At 42.0% G+C, this 18,088-nt stretch overlaps 1 protein-coding gene across 1 annotated transcript; it reads right to left on the reverse strand.

Annotated features, from left to right (window-relative positions):
* Positions 1–259: 259 nt before the first annotated feature.
* Positions 260–7,420, reverse strand: LOC121179679 (endothelin-2). Its single transcript, XM_041034632.1, has 4 exons — positions 7,351–7,420; positions 6,488–6,734; positions 867–1,019; positions 260–354 (listed from the first exon to the last, which is right to left on the reverse strand). Exons 1-4 carry the CDS (start codon positions 7,418–7,420, stop codon positions 288–290), a joined length of 537 nt encoding a protein of 178 aa, XP_040890566.1. The 3' UTR covers positions 260–287.
* Positions 7,421–18,088: the final 10,668 nt, after the last annotated feature.

The following is an 18,088-nucleotide window of genomic DNA, read 5'->3' on the forward strand; positions in this document are numbered from 1 at the left end:
ATCCTAAGTTGTGACAGGATTATGAAAAACATTGTCCACACCTGCCAAACAGACACTGGCAGAAAGTCGGGGGTGGGGGCACGCACTCCGTATCCCCCACTTTCAGTTTTTGTGCAAACCAGCTTTGCAGATATTCATCCATCAGTCTGATGACAAGGCACTGAGCGCACTCTACAAACACATGTCCGTCTACAGAAACGTAGAGTTACATGTTACCTCTTCAAACAAGGGGATGCCTTATGTAAAAGACAATGTATGTCCAGATTCTGAGAATGTCACTGATGGCTTCATTTCATAGCAGGCCCACTGAGCAGAGGTGCTGATCCTTCGTCTCGGGGTGGCCTCCTCTGCCTGCTGTGTAAAAAAAAAAAAAACAGACACGTAGGGCCACGTCTAATCAGTTGTTGCTAAATTACCCAGAATTCACAACAAGGCAAAGACCACCATGAACCAGAAGAGTGGCACTATTTTCTGCACTGGGTGAAAGATGTATGTACTCTATAGTAACTAACCTGATGTAAGGGCTGGCAATGTTGAAATCCTCTGTGTTTATATATTTAACTTAGTAGGTAGGTACATTTTATGAGCTGATGTTAAACTTGTAATGTAGCGTCAAGAATAAGCATTGCTGCTATGGTTACCACAGGTCAGTACATCCTGTGGACTGAAACAGGACAGTGGCCTAAGTGTCTGATTTGTTGGACATGGACACCTGTCCACCATTTCCATGTGTGTATTTTAGTACGATGATATGGTTGAAGAAATGTTGTTTTCTGTTGCTGTCTCTTATCTCTAATATTTCTTACATGTACTTGTGGAAACTGTAGATGAAGACTGCATCTGTTCTTCTCCTGTGCCACACTTACCTGTGCATGCAGAAGCTGCTGCAGTCAGAGTCAGTCTGCAGTGCACACACACAGCGCTGGGCTTCTGCCCCCCTCCCCTGGTTCTCAGTCCCAGCAGAGCGTCTCATTCGCAGGGAACCCTGGTAACTGGACATACCATATGGTACAGTATGCCTAAAATATGACACACACATATACAATGTGGTGAGTGACAAAGGCAGACAGGAAGCCCTGTGCATTAGACTGACCTACCAGTTTTCAAGGCACACTAATGCAGTTCTGTGCCGTAGCAATGTGGCGTACGCAGAGGAATCCATTCTACCTTTGTAGTCTTTGTGTCTTATAAGATAGTGGTGTTATACTGGACTGCATTATACTGACAGATGTTTCTAATATTTTCTTCTCCACCATTTGGATACAAGATGGTGAAAGGCTATAGGAAACACATTTCAGAATAACACAGTCCAGTAACACACCATCAAAGGCTGCAGCCTCCAAAATGACCATATTTAACCTCTCTGAAAACAGCGTCAGCAACAGTTTAACATGAGCTCCACACTTATTACACAACTAATTTGGAGTCAATAGATTGAACACGTATACCTATTAGACTGGTAAGTCAGTTCTACACCAATGCACGCTATCCAGGATGTGAAATACCAAACCAAAGGGCATATCAAGGTCAGGAAAAACATGGAGGTAATAATGTTAGTAATGAGCAGGGTGACTGATGTTTTTAAGCAGATTAAACAACAGACAGTCTGGGAAATAGTTTTACCATTTGCTGACATTTTCTCTTTCAGATACTTTTAATGAACCTTGTGATTTTGTTCGCAACCTTTTGGATCGTCTGACTGCTTGTGTCTCTTGCCTTGTTGGGCTACGTTGTGATGTTTCCGTGTTCCCAGATCTCAGCAATAAACTTGGTGAGTGCAGTTCTTATTATTACTGGAAGAAACGATGGGCCAAAACCACAAAAATAAAGCCTAAGTTGTAATAAATCTGATTTTTCCTTTAATTTCAGACAAGCAGCTTGTGTGCTTCACTGCTCTCAGAGCATCCACATCGTGAGCTGACCACACTGACCCTGCCCTCCGGTCTTATCTTCTCCTCCCCACATGGCTGTAAATGTCTATGAAGAATAAGCCAAAAAGACATTACAGAGCTTCACCATGAATGAAAAACCATTTAGTACCACCTTTTCCTTCAACAACATAAGACCTTGATCATGTTGGGGGATCTTCAGCCTGACCCTGAATACCAAGGAACGTAACCTCACCTCCTCCACCACAGGCCCAGCAAGGTGGTGACCCTTTCTGTTTTCAAATCTCTGATCCTCTGAACCCAGACTTCCTGAGGAGGTGAGTGTCAGTTTTCTTTCCAACGCACCACCTATTAATCTTCTCAAGGTCAAGTATGATAATCCCAGATGTTCTCCACACTTGCAAGGCAAGAAATCTGCATCAAGAAATACAACAGAAACTCAATAAACTTCTCTAACCCACTGCAGAGCTGTCCAGAAGTGTATTAGTTTGTGTAGTGAGGCAAGTGTCAACTTAGCTGTAATCGAGAATGGATAGATATATCAGATTATTGTGCCACAAGCCCCTGAGGACCCAGCTGAATTCAGAAGAAACAATGCCATGTGCTCCTCTTACAGCTGGCTCTCTGTAAGCACACTGCAAAAAAAGAAAAGTGCTCTCCTTTGAAGAGAGGATTGTAACGAATATTCAAAAAGGATCTGGCTGTGCTGTGTTTTGTCAGGATCTGTGTTAACATGGCAGATGATCCTGCTGAACTCCAACGCTCTGACCAAGCAGTTGGCTTGCACACATCATATGTTTTTACCATTTTACACATTAAGGCTGGTTCACTCATCACAGTTAGTGCTACTCAGCCTGGGAAAACTGTTGGGGCTTGTGGCTCTGGATGAGCTTTCTAAAGTCTCATAGCCCTGATGCTGACATCAGTTGACAAAAGAAGGTGGTTGAGGTCTACGTTATCAGTTTCTCCCTAACCCTCTCCCTCCTGATGTAACAATGCAGGTGATGGAGGTGTGGGTGGAGGCCATATTGCTCCAAATCCCTCTTTGTTCAGTTTCCTTTTCCTAATTCTGATCTGCCCACATTTTCTCAGCTCTATGGTGTGTTCAAGTATCTTTCAGCTCATTGTTTTGGTTTTACACAAGCTGAATGAAAGAGGAGTCTTGTCCAGTTGAAGTCACCGGAGACTATGAAGGAGCGCTGGGTTGCAGAGTGTGGAGCCTCGCAGTAAGAGAGAGAAGATGTCACACGTGGTTGCCAGGTTAGCGGAGGGAGGATGTTAACGACAACCAAGATGGTGTGTGAGAACTCCCTGGGAATGTTGTATGGACATAGCCCCACGGCTAACATTTAAATATCTGGACAGCAGAAATGTTCCTTCACAGTAATATGACCAGGGTGGCGCCATCTGTTGTTAATAAAAGCAGCAAGCCGCTTTATTCTTGCCTGCCCGAACCATCTGAAATCTGTCAATAGCAATAATGGGATCCAGAACATCTTCCTGTCGCCATCTTTCTCTGAAACGCTACGCTCACAAAAATCCCTCCAATTCCTCACCAGGGCCACTTGCTCGTCCATCTCCAGCATTCATCTTTATATTCCAGCGTTCTCATGTTACCCATGATGATCAAAGAGAGATTCGCTCTCCTCCATCAGTCTCTCCTGTCTGGACCCAGCTCTCTTCTCTCATCTCTTCATTCCTCCTCTGCATCCTCTGTTCTTCCTCCTCTTGATTTCCAAGAGGGCATTTGTTGTTCTGGTCACTTTAGCTGAAATTCCTTGATGTCAGAGTCTTTACTCATGACTAGAATTTCACTTGACCAAAGAGGTAGGGTAGGGTAACCATTAAGGTGCCCTGTTGAGTTTTCAAGTTTACATTCAGTGTTTCTCACTGAAATTGATTTCCTTACTCATAAAACAAATGAAAAGCCTGATATGTTAAATCATACATTGTTTACATCCATTTTCACTTGTTAGCGGACATCTTGTTTACTCCCTATGTTGGATGTCAATCAGTGGACTACAGGAAATGTAGTTGTAGAGTTTCCCAGTGAGTTTGTGCACCTACATGTGCTGGGACAGTATGTCCTGCTGCATGATACCAACAACAACCCACTTCTAAAAACAAAGTTTCAAAGCACAACTACTGAGCAAATAATCCACATCCACACGGTGCCTTTAAGGAGAACGAGATGCTTTACATCTGTTGCAGCTCCACTTCATAACTAACAGTAGTCTGCTATGACAGATGGGGATTTGTATGTTAAAATCTTGCCAAGTGCAGCTTTAACCCTGCACTGGCACAGGAGGATTTTCTTTGGAAATAATCAAGTCAGGTCAACACTTTACCAATTGTTCCATAAAGTCCTCGTATATCTCTCTCTCTCATAGAAATGACTTATCTTCCACTGACAGTCCTTCAAGTACCATTCACAAGGTGCAGGGTCAAGCCGTTTTTTCATCCTGTATTTGTACTAAACACTAAATGGTTTCAGGTTCACTTTTCAAATACAACCATCTACACCAGAGACTTTTCAGACAAGATATTTCTGCACATGAGGGGATGAGACAGGGTAAGATATTCTCTGAGAGTGAAATCCTGAAACCACCTGCTTTTTATTGTTATTTATTTAGGTTACCTAGAACATAGCAAATCTTGTTTTTTTTTCCCCAGTTCATCCTTTACTAACAATAGCATCAATCAATACACATCTGAAAAGATGTCTGCATCTGACCCTTACATCTGATCTTTACCTTTCAGCTTGGGATGGAGGTTCATACTGTATCTGTCATGACTTTGGGCTGAGAAGAATGTGAAGAACTTGCATCATTTTCTTGATTTCTCACAGTACAGATTTTTCTCTGACAGTAATTAAAATAGATACAAATGAAATTGTGACAAAAATCTAAATTCCTTACTGTAACACGCCCTAAAACACCCAGCAACACACCCTGTTTAACTTCTTTCAAATGAATCTGTCACTGAGACCAGTGTTGATGTACTGTGACAGAGAACAGAAACAAGTTTTCTTTTTTAAAACAACCGTGAGCAAGTCAGAGGAGTAAAGTCAAAAGGTTGAATTACTGCAACAAATGCAGGTATGTTAGAAGCTGTCCCCTAAGAAGCGTAAAACCAGTCTTCCCAAATGTTTTCATCTTTTCACACACGCTTCTGGGTGAACTCTGAATCACTAGCTACAGCTGTTTTGTAGACAATTGTAAATGATAATAGTTGAAAATAAAGCCTAAATCCTCATTTAACAGGATGACTGATGAGCTGAGCATTCAAATCAGTTCAAAAGTGACCAGGAACAGGTGCAGAGCGTGTGTGGACTGTGCTGTCCTGCCTGCGGTGGACAGCATCCCCCTGTGCAAACACGCGGACTCTGAACTTTTCAGAAAGGTGAAGAGAAAAAAAAATTTACTCATTTGGTTTCGTGCTGAGTCTGAGCAGGAGCTGTTAGCAATTCATATCTGCAATACATTTCCACACCAAACGACTTCAGAGGAGAGACCTTCCGGCTGCAGCTTGATTCAGCCCACATGTTATAACCACTGGGTACAAAAGGAAGATAAATCTGTTCGGTTTGCACCTAGCCAATTTTCAGCTTCATCTGTAAGGTGTTACTGTTCTCTCAGGTCTTTGATCTCATCATGCTAACGTCTTCTGTTGGTCAAACGGTATAAGGTGTGCGGGTTGTGCCCTGCGCTTAGTTTCCAGGTTTTTCCAATAACGTAGAGCAGAGCCACCCTGAGAACCATTGTTTGGATAAAAGTGTCTGCTCATCTGCTCAGTCAGTGTCGACCAGTGCTTCTTTCATTATTGCTGTCATTTTCATGACAGAGATCAAAAGGTTCAAAGGGACTTGAACTTGTGTTTAAATTTAAAATTGGCAGCAGAAAAACGTGAATTATGTAAATGTGCTTGAGTGTGCATGAGTCCTTTCTATCTAAATTTCACAGGTTACTCAGTAACAACCGAAACTTCTCAGATGGCCAAAAGGTGGACCCCCTCCCTGCTTCCTGTTGGCCACTGAAATCCTCAAGTGGAATTAAAATACCTGAGAGCTCAGGGTCTAAACTGCTTCAGATTTCATCTAATTTGTACAGTTCACCCAGACACAGGAAATACTGACGTATGAGGAAAAAGCCTGGTTTGTTTTGCAGCTCAGTTTTCCCCAAATCCTTTCACAGCTTAAAAAAAAATGAAGCGATTCTTCTTCAGGATTTCTCTTCTGCATAAGTGACATATTTGTGCCTCCTACAGTGTACCTGCACTGATGTGGTCAGAGCATGTACCAGCACACACAATGTTCAAATAATAAGAGCCTCTGTGCGGATGTCTGTGATTAAAGACTGTGCGACTACAGTGAACAACTGAGACATCATGTTATGACACCATAAAAGCTGCTTTAAACTTTAAATTAATACTGGTGTAAGTACATGGGTGATACAGTAATACCACAGTGATGTCACTATAAAGTCATGAGCAGCACAGACACACTGTAAGTCCCTATAGCAGGATCACAGTAAGGTAATACTGTACTGTAGTCATCTAAAAACTGATGCAGATGGAGGATGTTTGGGAATGACTCTTACTCTGGCGTGTTGATCCAGATGATGTCCAGGTGGCAGTAATACACACACTCCTTGTCTTTGTAAGTGTAACACGTGCATCTCTTCGCCCGCTTCCTGGCCACTGGCGGATCACAGGCAGAGCACAGCTTCGCCTTCACCTCACTGTGAGGAGCGACAGTGGCGAGGTCGTCCACACCAGCGGGCAGGAGCGTGCTCACTTTGACCGCTTCCACCTCCCTCCTCTGGCTCACATCTCTGTTAGATGAACCTGCAGCATCACAGCAATCAGTGAGACCTGCCCTTTTCTAGTTAATACCAAATCTTTATTATAATGAGATGAATCTATATACATAAAATAAAATAAAATAAAAATTATCAGAGGTGATCCAACCTGAGTGACTGTAATATCAACACTGGCTGCACTTCTGCTTACAAGCAAAGTCATTAGTTGATTAATCAACGATCTTTAGTTGATTAATCAACTATCTGATGACAGTTGAAAGTGTGGATTCACTATTTTCAGCAGTTTAAACAGTAAAGATACCAAACATTTGCAGGTCAAATGTGATGCTCTGTTTATGTTCTCTGTCGCACGTGATGGTAAATTAGTTACCTCGGGGTGTTTGATCTGTTCTAGTACACCACTCTGCACTCTGCTTACCTGAGATCAGTATTTATCATTATCCTTACATTGTTTGGACTCAGTGATTAATTAATTTGAAAAAGAAAAAAAAAACAACAGCTGGATTAATGTATAATGAAAATAATGAAAATGTGTGTGTGTGTGTGTGTGTGTGTGTGTGTGTGTGTGTGTGTGTGTGTGTGTGTGTGAGAGAGAGAGAGCAGTGTTTCTGACCACCCTGTTGTCTCACAGTGTTACTCACCGTTGGCCAAAGATGCTGTCACCACGATAAGAAACAAAACTCCCACATCAACCGACGACACATTAGCCATCACACGTGAAGCATTAGAAATTAAAAATTAAAAATTAAAAATTAGAAAAAAAAAAAAAAAAAAAAGAAGAAGAAGAAGTTGTTGAACCGTGCACGCAGGATGATTAAAACCTCAGAAGTCCAAAGTGTCCGGTGGTTAGTTTCTCTGTGGAGTTTGTTAAAACATCTGTATCGTGTTTGAGAGACAGCTGCTGAGCCTGTGGAGCTGCACTGCTCGGACCTTGCGTTTGCCTCTCTCGCACAAACTCTGGTTTATTATAAGCTGACAGCTCAGGGACAAGCCTGCCCGCAATATCACGCATGCTTCCTGACGCGGTTTTCACAATAAAAGTCTTCTTATGCTACTGTTGCCCGCTGAGAATCGATGCCGTTTGTGGAGAGAGAGTAACTTGTTCCACTAACCAAATAAAACTGAATTAGTTGTCGAACTGTACCTAAATTATTGAATTTACATGGGCCTACAAATTGGGGGCATTTTGGAATGTTAAACTTACATTTTCTTATTTCAAATTCAAAAACAGCATAACAACAATGCCAACAATGCCAAAATAATATTACAAAACAAAGCCATCAGTATTTTGAAAAGTAGACTACTTCCGGAAAGTTTGTATTTCATAAGAATCCCCCCGCCCCCCCCCCCCCTCACCATCATGAAAGTTTGCAGTTACCACAATCTCAAAGTCAACTATGTACAAGCTCAGCCTCATAAAATGTAGATTAGCATAAGATATTTAGTTTTATTGTCCAAGTCCTCAAATGTTGGTTCAAAAGTTTGAAATTGACAAGTTTAGCTACAGTTCACTCACAAATTACAGACACAAAATTTTACTACAACACAGCTCAGGGAGGATAAACATCATTTTTACTTTCTCCATTCATCCAAATTATCAGACTGTTGACTGTCTCATCCCTCAAGTTTCTACATTAATAATGAAATAATGTTTTTATATTTCAGACATTAATACAATTGAAATACATTTGAAATAGCATCCAGTGCAAAATGGTGACTTTTCTGCATTGAATTCCAGTTTTCATTCTGTGCCCATTCCAACACTTATGTCCAAGAATGATCTGTTTTTCATAAGTCAATGGTAGTTTTACTTCTTTGCTTCTGTCTTTTATCTTTTGCTTTTATTTTGAAAGCAAAATCATTTCACTTCCAAATTTGCTCTGGTTATTTGTACTTGTGGTGGTTTGAAGCCACTGAGCCTGCAGAGCACCACTGGCTGGATGCTGTGTTTCAGTGATGCCAGAGGGCTGAGGTCAGCCCCTCTTTTACAAGATGCAGTCGGTCACAGTGGTTCCAAAGCCGTGGTTCAGGGATCTGCAGGGTGCCCAGAAGGGAGATGCCTAGGAACCGCAATCAAATGACAAACAGGCCAACATCATTGTTGTTCCATCCATTTGAAGTTAGACAAACCCCATGTCTGGACCTGCCAGATATGGGGTTATTTAGAAAAAGCTTTGACGGACAGATGTTTTCAAGGTTGGAATACCAACGAAGGCGAAGGCAGACAACTGCCCCCGGGGGCCCCAGACCTTTGGGGGGGGACCAAGAGGTCTCAGGGGTACTGAGTCATTTGGTCTGTGATCACCCAAATTGTAGCACCGTATTGCATGCAGCTGCAGCGTATCATCCACTCTGCTGAGAAGGTGATTGGCTACAATCTGCCATCTCTCTAGGACCTGTACGTCTCCAGGACCTGTACGTCTCCAGGACCCTGAGGCGTGCAGGTAAGATTGCAGCTGATCCCTCCCACCCTGGATACAAACTCTTTGAGACACTTCCCTCTAGCAGGAGGCTGCGGTCCATCAGGCCAAATTCCTTGTATGTGTAACATACCTGGCAATAAAGTGTTTCTGAGAGTGTTTCTGATTGTTTGTGGAACTGATCCTACATATTATCTTTACCAGATGCTATTTTTTCTCACTTTGTGAGTCTGTGTCTGTGTGTGTGAGTATGTACTTGTATGACCACACATCTGCCTGTCTGTCTGTCTGTCTGTCTGTCTGCCTGCCTGTCTGTCTGTCTGCCTGCCTGTCTGTCTGTCTGTCTGTCTCTTCCAGGATGACAATTCCCCCATCCATAGTCACTGTGCTATGACCTACAGAGACACTACATGGACTGACGTGTTAGACAGCGCTCTCCACCACCATCATCAACATTAAATAAGGGAATATCTTTGATGGTTGGTGTTCATCCCTCCATTAGAGTCCAGAGACTTGAAGAATCAGTATAGAGACATAATGAAGCTGTTCTGGTGGCACATGATGGCCCAACACCTTACTGAGACATTTCATGTTGGCTTTTCCTTTAATTTCTCACCCATCTGTATCTCCCTCTGCCCAGTAACACGTGTCTGTCCTATGGAACGTCTCCACTGGATGACAATCAACACGCCACACTGTTGTTCATCCTGGGATGGTTCGCATGTTAGCACACATTAAACCACAGCTTGACGCTCTTACTTATTCTATTTGTCAATTAGTCAATTCAATTCAATTCAATTTTATTTATATAGCTCCGAATCATAACAAAAAAGTTATCTCAAGGTACTCTCCATATACATCAGGTCTAGACCGTGCTCTTTATAATATTATCTACAAACTGAGCAAAAAAACTGATACGTTTCCAAAATGTTGAGCAAATTTCTTTAAATGAATAAAAATGAGACAAACATCAGAAGTTTGGATTAATGGATAAAAGATGCACATGGGACCTTGATGTTAAACAATACATGTTGTAAACCACAAGGTTCAGAGGAGGCCCCAAAAACAGTGGTTACTCCGTGAGGAAAGAAATTGTGCCCTGCTGTAGAGACAAAGAAATCAAGACACAGATTGTGTGTGTTGACCTACCAAAAATGAACACAGGAAATCAAATGAGCCTGAAGAAAACACATGTACTGTTCCTACATACTGTATGAGTCCAAGCTGTCAATATATTCCATATGTCCAGTGCTGAATTTCCCCTATACTTACTGTATGTCTCTTCACTGAGTGTCTCATGAGTCTCCAAATGAAAAATAGGGCCAACGAAAGGGAGGTGGAAGAATTATGAATTTCCTTCACGTGACAGAAGTGTAATTTGTGTGAGGTTATGTCAAAGGGGAACAAAGTTTGCTTTGCATTAAATCATGTTCAGGTGGTGCAGTATTCCCAATGAATGAAAACTTGTTTTTAAAATTTTGATGTCTCAATCTCTGGCACAGTTTTTTCAATGATCCACAAAAAAAAAAATAATAATAATTTCTAACATCAACAAAATTCTATTTTCAAATATCAGTATCAAATGTAGTAAAGTAAACGCAGAGCTGTGTTCATGTTGGCTGTTAGCCTGAAATCACTGAGGGAAAACTCAACAGCTTTATGGTCCAAGCTGGGGATGAAATACTGTCTGTCTGAAACAAATTACAGTGTGTGGCCCGAGGGGAGCAGCTCATCATTACAAGACTGCTGTGAGAGCACAGACCACTGCACATGAAACCTACAACCACCATACTGACCTACAACAGCACGCAGAGTCTGTGACAGATCAAATCAACAAGTGCAGTAAGGATGTAACAGATATCAAGACAATCATTGTGTGGTCCAACCACAAACCATGGATGACAAGAGGGAGCTCTGTTCCCTGCTGAGGACACAATATGATGATTTAAGCGAAGGTGGCAAAGCAGGGATTAATCTGTCCCATGCAATCATAGGAGGAAAACGTCACTACACCCTGAAGATCAACCAGCTAACTGATACCTGCCCTGACAGCCCCACCACAGCCCAGCGAGCAGGCTCTGTGTTTCACTTCAGTCAGTATAAAGAGAACCCTGTCCAGGACTGACCCCTGTAAGCTGCAGGACTGGACAACCTACTCGGACGCACGGTCAAAGACTGCCATGTTGCACTGATAACAACTGTAAAGTGTTTTGAGAGGCTGGACATGTGGACATGCAGCACATCAGATCCATCCTTCCCCAACCTTAGACCTGCACCAATCTGCATGTCGGAGCAACCAGTCCAGGTGTAGCGCAGTGTGCTCTGTCCTACACCTGGCCCCAACCCACCTGGAAAACAATGGCACTCACGTCAGAATAGACATCAGCTCAGCTTTCAGCACCATCAAACCACAACAGCTGAGGGGGAAGCTGAGCACACTGGGCTTCAGCACACCTCTCTGCAACTGGATCCTGGACTTTCTCACTGGAAGACCGTAGTCAGTTGGGATAGGCAATGGAACCTGGACCACCACTGGCCCACCCCTCTTCACCTTGCCGACCCTTCACTGCACTGTCGGAGTGAGTTCCAACCACATCATCATTTGGTGTCTCTTTCTTTTCCTTTTTTTTTTTTTTTTTTTTTAATTGGACCTCCACCTGAGTCAGATCCTGCCTTCATTCAACTCAGGGTGTGATGAATAACATTAAAGTTATTTTAACTGTCTTAATTCTGCTGAGCAGCAGACAGTGCTTAGTCAGTATAAGGAATGAAATGTTTGCAACAGAGACATTAATCACTCTGTGATTTCAGGCCACAGTCAGCAACTGTTTAGTAGAAGTTTGATTCCAGGGACTCAGCTTCGATCCATGTGTGATGAGTCAGAGTTAGTGTTAGAGTCAGAACTGCTTTGCTGACATGTCTGTGTTAACCATGTTTGGTAAAACGGAAGTAGTATGACTCTATATGTTCCTTTGTTTGTTTGTTTCTGCTAGATTGGCTCAAAATTAAAGGAATAGCTAGGCATTTACTAAAATGTGCTTCTTCTCCTCAATGAGAGTTAGACGACAAGGTCGGGGCTGCTGCCAAGTGGCAATAATTATTAGATTAATTAATACAGACCTAATGTTAATAGTTACAATTGGGTTTTTCCTGCTCTCAGCCCAAACTATCATAAGAAAGGTGGGTACGGGAACTAAAAGTACCAAAATACATAAAAATATTTTCTTGCCCACAGATTATCCTTTAATCCTTTTTTGTTAGTTATGGAAATACTTTTCACAGTATAACTGAATTCCATAGTGCCTGTGCCAGTATGAGGGGAGATGTTGTAACTTGGCCACCCTTCGTGCAGAGTGTGGTTCTGGCTTGGGAGTTAGCATTCAGCTTCTGAACCAGAGCCAGCCCAGCTACCAGAGCTACTACTTCACAGCACGTGGGCCACTACAGTGGTACTACTGGAGTGTTTACTTTTGTCTAAAACACAGAGGGCCTGTTCAAGCTCATGTGTCTTTGATTTAACAGCCCACAATGTGCAGTGTGTAAATCATACTCAAGGTGAGCACCCAGGTGTGTATTGCGCTATAGGAAACACAATCTGTGACCTAGAAGTGGTCTAAAATAATTTAGCTGTGTGGGAATGAGATGTGAGCACCCCTCCATCGCAATTCAGAGTGTTTGACTTGTAAATTAGCCATTCTTTTTACTTTTGTTTATGCCATTCAGGGTCACAGAGGGCTGGAGCCTGTCCCAGCATGCATTGAGCAAGAGGCAGCTTTCACACGGGACAGATTGTTAACACAAACAGAGCGACAAACAACTTTGCACTCACACCTACAGGCAATGTGGAGTTTTCAAGCAACATGTGTGTCTGTGGGAGGAACCTGGAGCAGCAACACACAGATCCAGTCCCAGACTGGTCTTCCTATGCGGCAACTGCACTAACCACTGAGCCACTGTGCCACCCACTTACAAATCAGATATGTTTTGTATGTTTCATTTAAAACCTCGAGACACACAGAGACCCCTCGTTTTCAGTGGTGCCAAGGGGCAAACATCCAATGACTGCAGACACAATGAAAATCAAATAGTAATGAATGAAGAATAAATGGCAATATCGATTAAAACAAGGTAAAATGACAATGTCAAAAAGTGTAGGGTGAGACAAATAAATACATTCAAAATAAAACAGTAAGAACAACAAGAAAAATGACAAAAAAGACAAATAAATAAAAGCAATGACAGTTTCAATCAACTGAATCCATTTCTAACATATGGGTTATATGTACAATGCTTAATGTTCCACTCTGCTACAGATACATTTTGGATTAATATTCTATGCAGACTGTAATGTAAATAATTACCAATCATGACAGCTTTTTGCTCCTGTGCTCTGTCTCCTATCATAACTGTAATCTGCTGAGCACACAGTATCCACTAACTGTTCTGTAATCTGAATGCTGGCCCTCTAACATTGTTCACTGCTAACCCTGTTTGTTTCACATTTTATATGCTGCATGTCCTTCTCCTCCTCTCCTCCATTCCTAGCTGTCCTATCTTCCTCCTTTTCCTCCTTTCACCCAGCCCGGCCATCGGCAGGAAGGTCCCCCATATCATGACTAGCCCCTAAGGGGGTTTATTTTTGTGAACCCTTTTGTTTTGTTTGGATCTCTTTTGTGGACATTTGGACCTTTTCAGATTCTTGTTTAGTTTGTTAAGTTTTGTCTACTGTTCCTGTTTTATTTTGAAATCATAGCCCTTTTATATCTTGTCTTGTTCTACTTCCTGTCTTTGTCTTGTTTCCCTCCTTTTGTGATTGTCTGCCCCGCCCTAATTGGTTTCACCTGTTGTCCATTGCCTGGTGTATTTAAGTCTCGTTATTTCCCTGTGTTCGGGTTGGTTCGTCTGTGTTCCATGCCTGTTTCCATGCCTGTGTCGATACCCAAGTCTGTACCTGAGTCTGTGTCTTCCCCGTGTCTGATCCCGTACCTGTGCCTTGCATTTTTCCCCACCTCATGGACTTACATTGGTTTCCTGTTTTCAAGTAAGGACTTTTGTATTTTTTGGTTATTTGAGTTTTGATTCTTGGCCCTGGGGTCTTCCAGTGATTTTTGGTTAATGAAAAGACTTTTAGTTCTACCTTTCTGCCTGTCTTGAGGGCTTGACAGCTCTGCATGAATTTTTGACCCCTGCAGACTGAGTAATATAGGTGAACAGGTACCATGGCTGAAAACATTCCAAGAAAGCAGAGCTGTATAGGGTTTTAGGTTTCTTCTGACCTTTAAGTGTGAATTAGGTTTTCTTCTGTTTCACAGTTCTGTCAGTGATCACTAACACCAGGGTCACAAACACCACAGGCAGGATATTTCTCCGTTAATATTGTTGTTGATGGAGGACTCCTTCAGGCTGGTGTGAGTGGAATGTGAAATGAGCTGTGTAGGATTATTATAAAAAGTTTTTTTTTTTTTAATATTATCAGATGCTGAGGTGGGCCACTCTAAACTGGGATTTCCAAGGATATTTACGCATTGAGACTGAAGTGAACTCAAGTACAGACAGAGATGATTTTACATACATAGCCACATCACCTTTTTGGCAAAGTCTCTGTTAAAATCACTGTATCTTGAGTTTATCTGGACTGTTTGAGATATAAGAGATCAGATTTGTTATGACTTAACAGGCTGTGTATTGCCGGTGTGTGCCGGTTTCAGAGTCAAAGGAGCTGGTTTCTGGTGATTTTGAGGCTGAGCCTTGACAGTGATGAGGTTCCTGGGACATGCACCAGGTTGTTTGACTGCGAATTTCACAGGGTATCTATAAGTGAGGATCACAAGGACGATCAAAAAGTTCCAGATGTCTAATGTGGAACCAAACAAGACAGGGACTGGGACCCGGGGCAACATGAGTCTCTGATGGACCCGGATGGTGTGGGTGGCAGGGTTGGTTTCTGTGAGAAGGATGGAGGACTCCATATGCTAAACTGGGGGATAGCAGCCAAACTCTAGATTTGTTTGGGTGGAGACCAAAATGTTCCCCCTGATCCCAGACAACATTACAACCATCAATAAAAAGTTCACCAAGAGCATCACAAGCAGAGGACAGCCAGGTGTTCAGGCTGCTCAGTCTGCTGAAACGCCCCGTGGCTTTAATACATCAGCATTAGATTGACGACTATTTTCAACAGCAACGATCTCTTTACTCTAAAATCTGAAATCGTCCTGTAACATACTGTTACCCCTGGAGTGTTGTGTCAGCAGGAGTTCACTCCTTTTCTCATGTGCCACATGAACAGTAAATGTTTTTTCAAAACAAGCAGCTAATGTTACATATCAGTCTGAGCATCTGCTAACATCATCAGTATTCAGTGTCACCATCAGTGTGAATGCAGGCTGGCGCACCTTGCTTAAGTATGTAGCATGTTGTATGACCCTTCTACTGCTGGCAAAAAACCTGAAGTCATAAAAGAGTAAAGATTAGATGATAAAATAGCAAATAAATGCCCTCCATGGTAAAGTAGTTACTAGTATTTTGCTTTTTGCAGAAACATGAGAGACATAATCCTGTTCAGTCTGTATCTCATGTGAGGACATGACACTTTTTATGAACAAACAAAGAAGAAAAGTCTGAGCTTTGTGAATAATCTACACACAGAAATATAAACAGCTGTTTCATGTCAGGACAGTAATTTCTGAGTGAAATCTGAATCGGAAACAAACCTCAATCTAAAGGGGGCACAAAGACCCTAGGTCCTCTGTCTGCCAACTGTTTTGCAAATTTGTTTGGGAATTTAGTACATATATGCAGGAAAGCTCCTGCGTATACCTGAGCCATTTATGGTTGACAGGAACACCAGGGCCCCGCAGCTCTTTTTTTTCCCTGAGGCCCACTAGTGCAATAATGCAGCCACAATGTGCCCCTTTCAAATTCCAGCTATTTCTGCAACACAAGATTGGTTTTGCATCTTTCCAGCTCCAACATTATGTGAGCTACTAGCTGAACGACATGTGCTGCAGGAATGTAGGAGCTGATGTACTGTAAGTCACATAATACACATTCAGTCTCCATAGAAAGGTTTTGGATGAGACAAACTCCCTTGTTGAGCTGAGGAGTGCTGAAAAACGTCTGAAGAACAGAACTCATTAGAAAGTATCATAGCAATGTACTGTGGGAGAAGAACTGATACTAAAAACAATGCCATATTGGAGACTGATGCTTGTATTTCTCTGCAGTTAACATATTGCAGTTTTTGCACATTTCCAGCTGCTTGACGCAATGTTGCTGCACCTTAAACATTTCTTTTGACTCTGCCCATTTCATGTTCACATGCTTAAGACAAATAAATTGTGAGATGTGAACTTGAAGTCACACAGACAGAAACTACCTGATATATAAAAAACTAATATGGAAAAAAAAAGACTTTGGCTTCTAAGTTATCAACAGTTCTTTCCCAAAGTACTGTTTGAGACAGTTACAGTCCTTAACCCTGCTGCTTCTGCCTGCCCTCTGCTGACCACAGCCACTTGCAGTAAGACGATCTGCTATTTCACCTCCCGCCTATGACCCCACTGTCCATCTCTCCTTGATCTGCTGTCCTGAGTTGGTTTAGAGCCTGTGTCACTTGCTCATGTTAAAGACCTGGTCTCACACGCCAAGCCAACTGATGTCCCCTGGACATCGTCAGGGCAGGGGCAGTGATCTTGTGAGGAAAAAAAGCTTTTTCTGAGTCTCTCTGTGTTGGACTTGTGGTTACTGAGCTGGTGCACAGAAGCTAGTGTAGTTAATAGCTAACTTCCCTCGCCCACTCTTTTCCAGCTACAGGAGGAAGCTGATTTCAGAAAAAAATGTAGTTGTACTTTGATTATTTCCATTTTCTGGTGTTTTATACCTCTATTCTACAACAATTCAGAGACATGTCATGTACTTTTTACTCCACTCCTTTACATGTATTTGATAAATATAGTTTCTAGTTACTTTGCATAGTTGGATTAAGAATCCAAAATCAGCAAATAAGTTATGAGGTATTATTACAGGTCCAGACTTTGTTGATCGTTGCAAAGAAATTCACAAGCCTCCCAGCAGTAAACCAAGGAATTACAACTGGCCCCACCTTTGCCAGCTGCAGAACGACAGTGTTGTATGCATGAATTAAACAACAAGTGTCATCCAGTAATATAATACACAGGAGAGTGGACAAAAACAAACACAACGCATTCATCAAATGGACAGAGACACGACTCCAAATAACTGCTAATGATGCTCTGTGTCTGCTGGATGTGTAACTAGGCAACCGTTTGCCAGTACGTTCATCACATCAGCTTAATAAGCTGATAATATGCCAGTGTTGTGTTTACAGCCTTTGGCTGTAACTGGCCAAAAGGTTTAGTTACTGCAGCTTTGAGAAAGATGTAACATGTAAGGCACAAGGCTTTGACTACACTTGTTAGTATAAAATCATTGCTGCTTTTCAATCTCTTCAGGCAAATTAATAATAAAAGATAAAACACTGCCTTACTCTGATCCTTTAACAGAGCAGTAACAAATCCACACACTCGGTGAGATTCCACAGGTTATCAGAAGATTGAAGCCAGACTCATTCTCAGACAGCAGCAGCAGCAGGAAGCAGGAAATGACCATGATGAAATAACACTGTGATATATAGTTTGTTTTCTGAGCACCTCTCTGCCAGCACATATGTCTCTGCATCTTTATTCAGCTCAGTCAGCTTAAGTAACTTTGGCTCGTCCAGAATGTGTTTTTGCTATTATCCATCTTAAAAGCCTCAAATAGCAGTAAGGTGATACTCACACTGGGATGTGTTCATAGTAGTCTCTTCATGTTCAGTGTAGTCTCACTGAGCTGATCAGATTAAAGATGGTAACAAGAGTGAAGAAAAAGCTCCAAGTATATACTGACACAAATCAAAGCCTGATGTCTTTTCTTTCTTTCTTTCTTTCTTTGACAT

The sequence above is a fragment of the Toxotes jaculatrix genome, chromosome 3, assembly GCF_017976425.1.
Source record: "Toxotes jaculatrix isolate fToxJac2 chromosome 3, fToxJac2.pri, whole genome shotgun sequence".
In the NCBI taxonomy this organism is placed as follows: Eukaryota; Metazoa; Chordata; class Actinopteri; family Toxotidae; genus Toxotes; species Toxotes jaculatrix.

What these genes read in the sequence shown, in the direction of transcription:
- LOC121179679 (XM_041034632.1), bottom strand. Translation starts at nt 7,420, where the DNA reads ATGGCTAATGTGTCGTCGGTTGATGTGGGAGTTTTGTTTCTTATCGTG. An exon ending in GACAGCATCTTTGGCCAACG is followed by an intron (nt 6,735 to 7,350) that starts GTGAGTAACACT and finishes GTGATGCTGCAG; the next exon opens with GTTCATCTAACAGAGATGTG. An exon ending in AGCAGCTTCTGCATGCACAG is followed by an intron (nt 355 to 866) that starts GTAAGTGTGGCA and finishes TTTTTTACACAG; the next exon opens with CAGGCAGAGGAGGCCACCCC.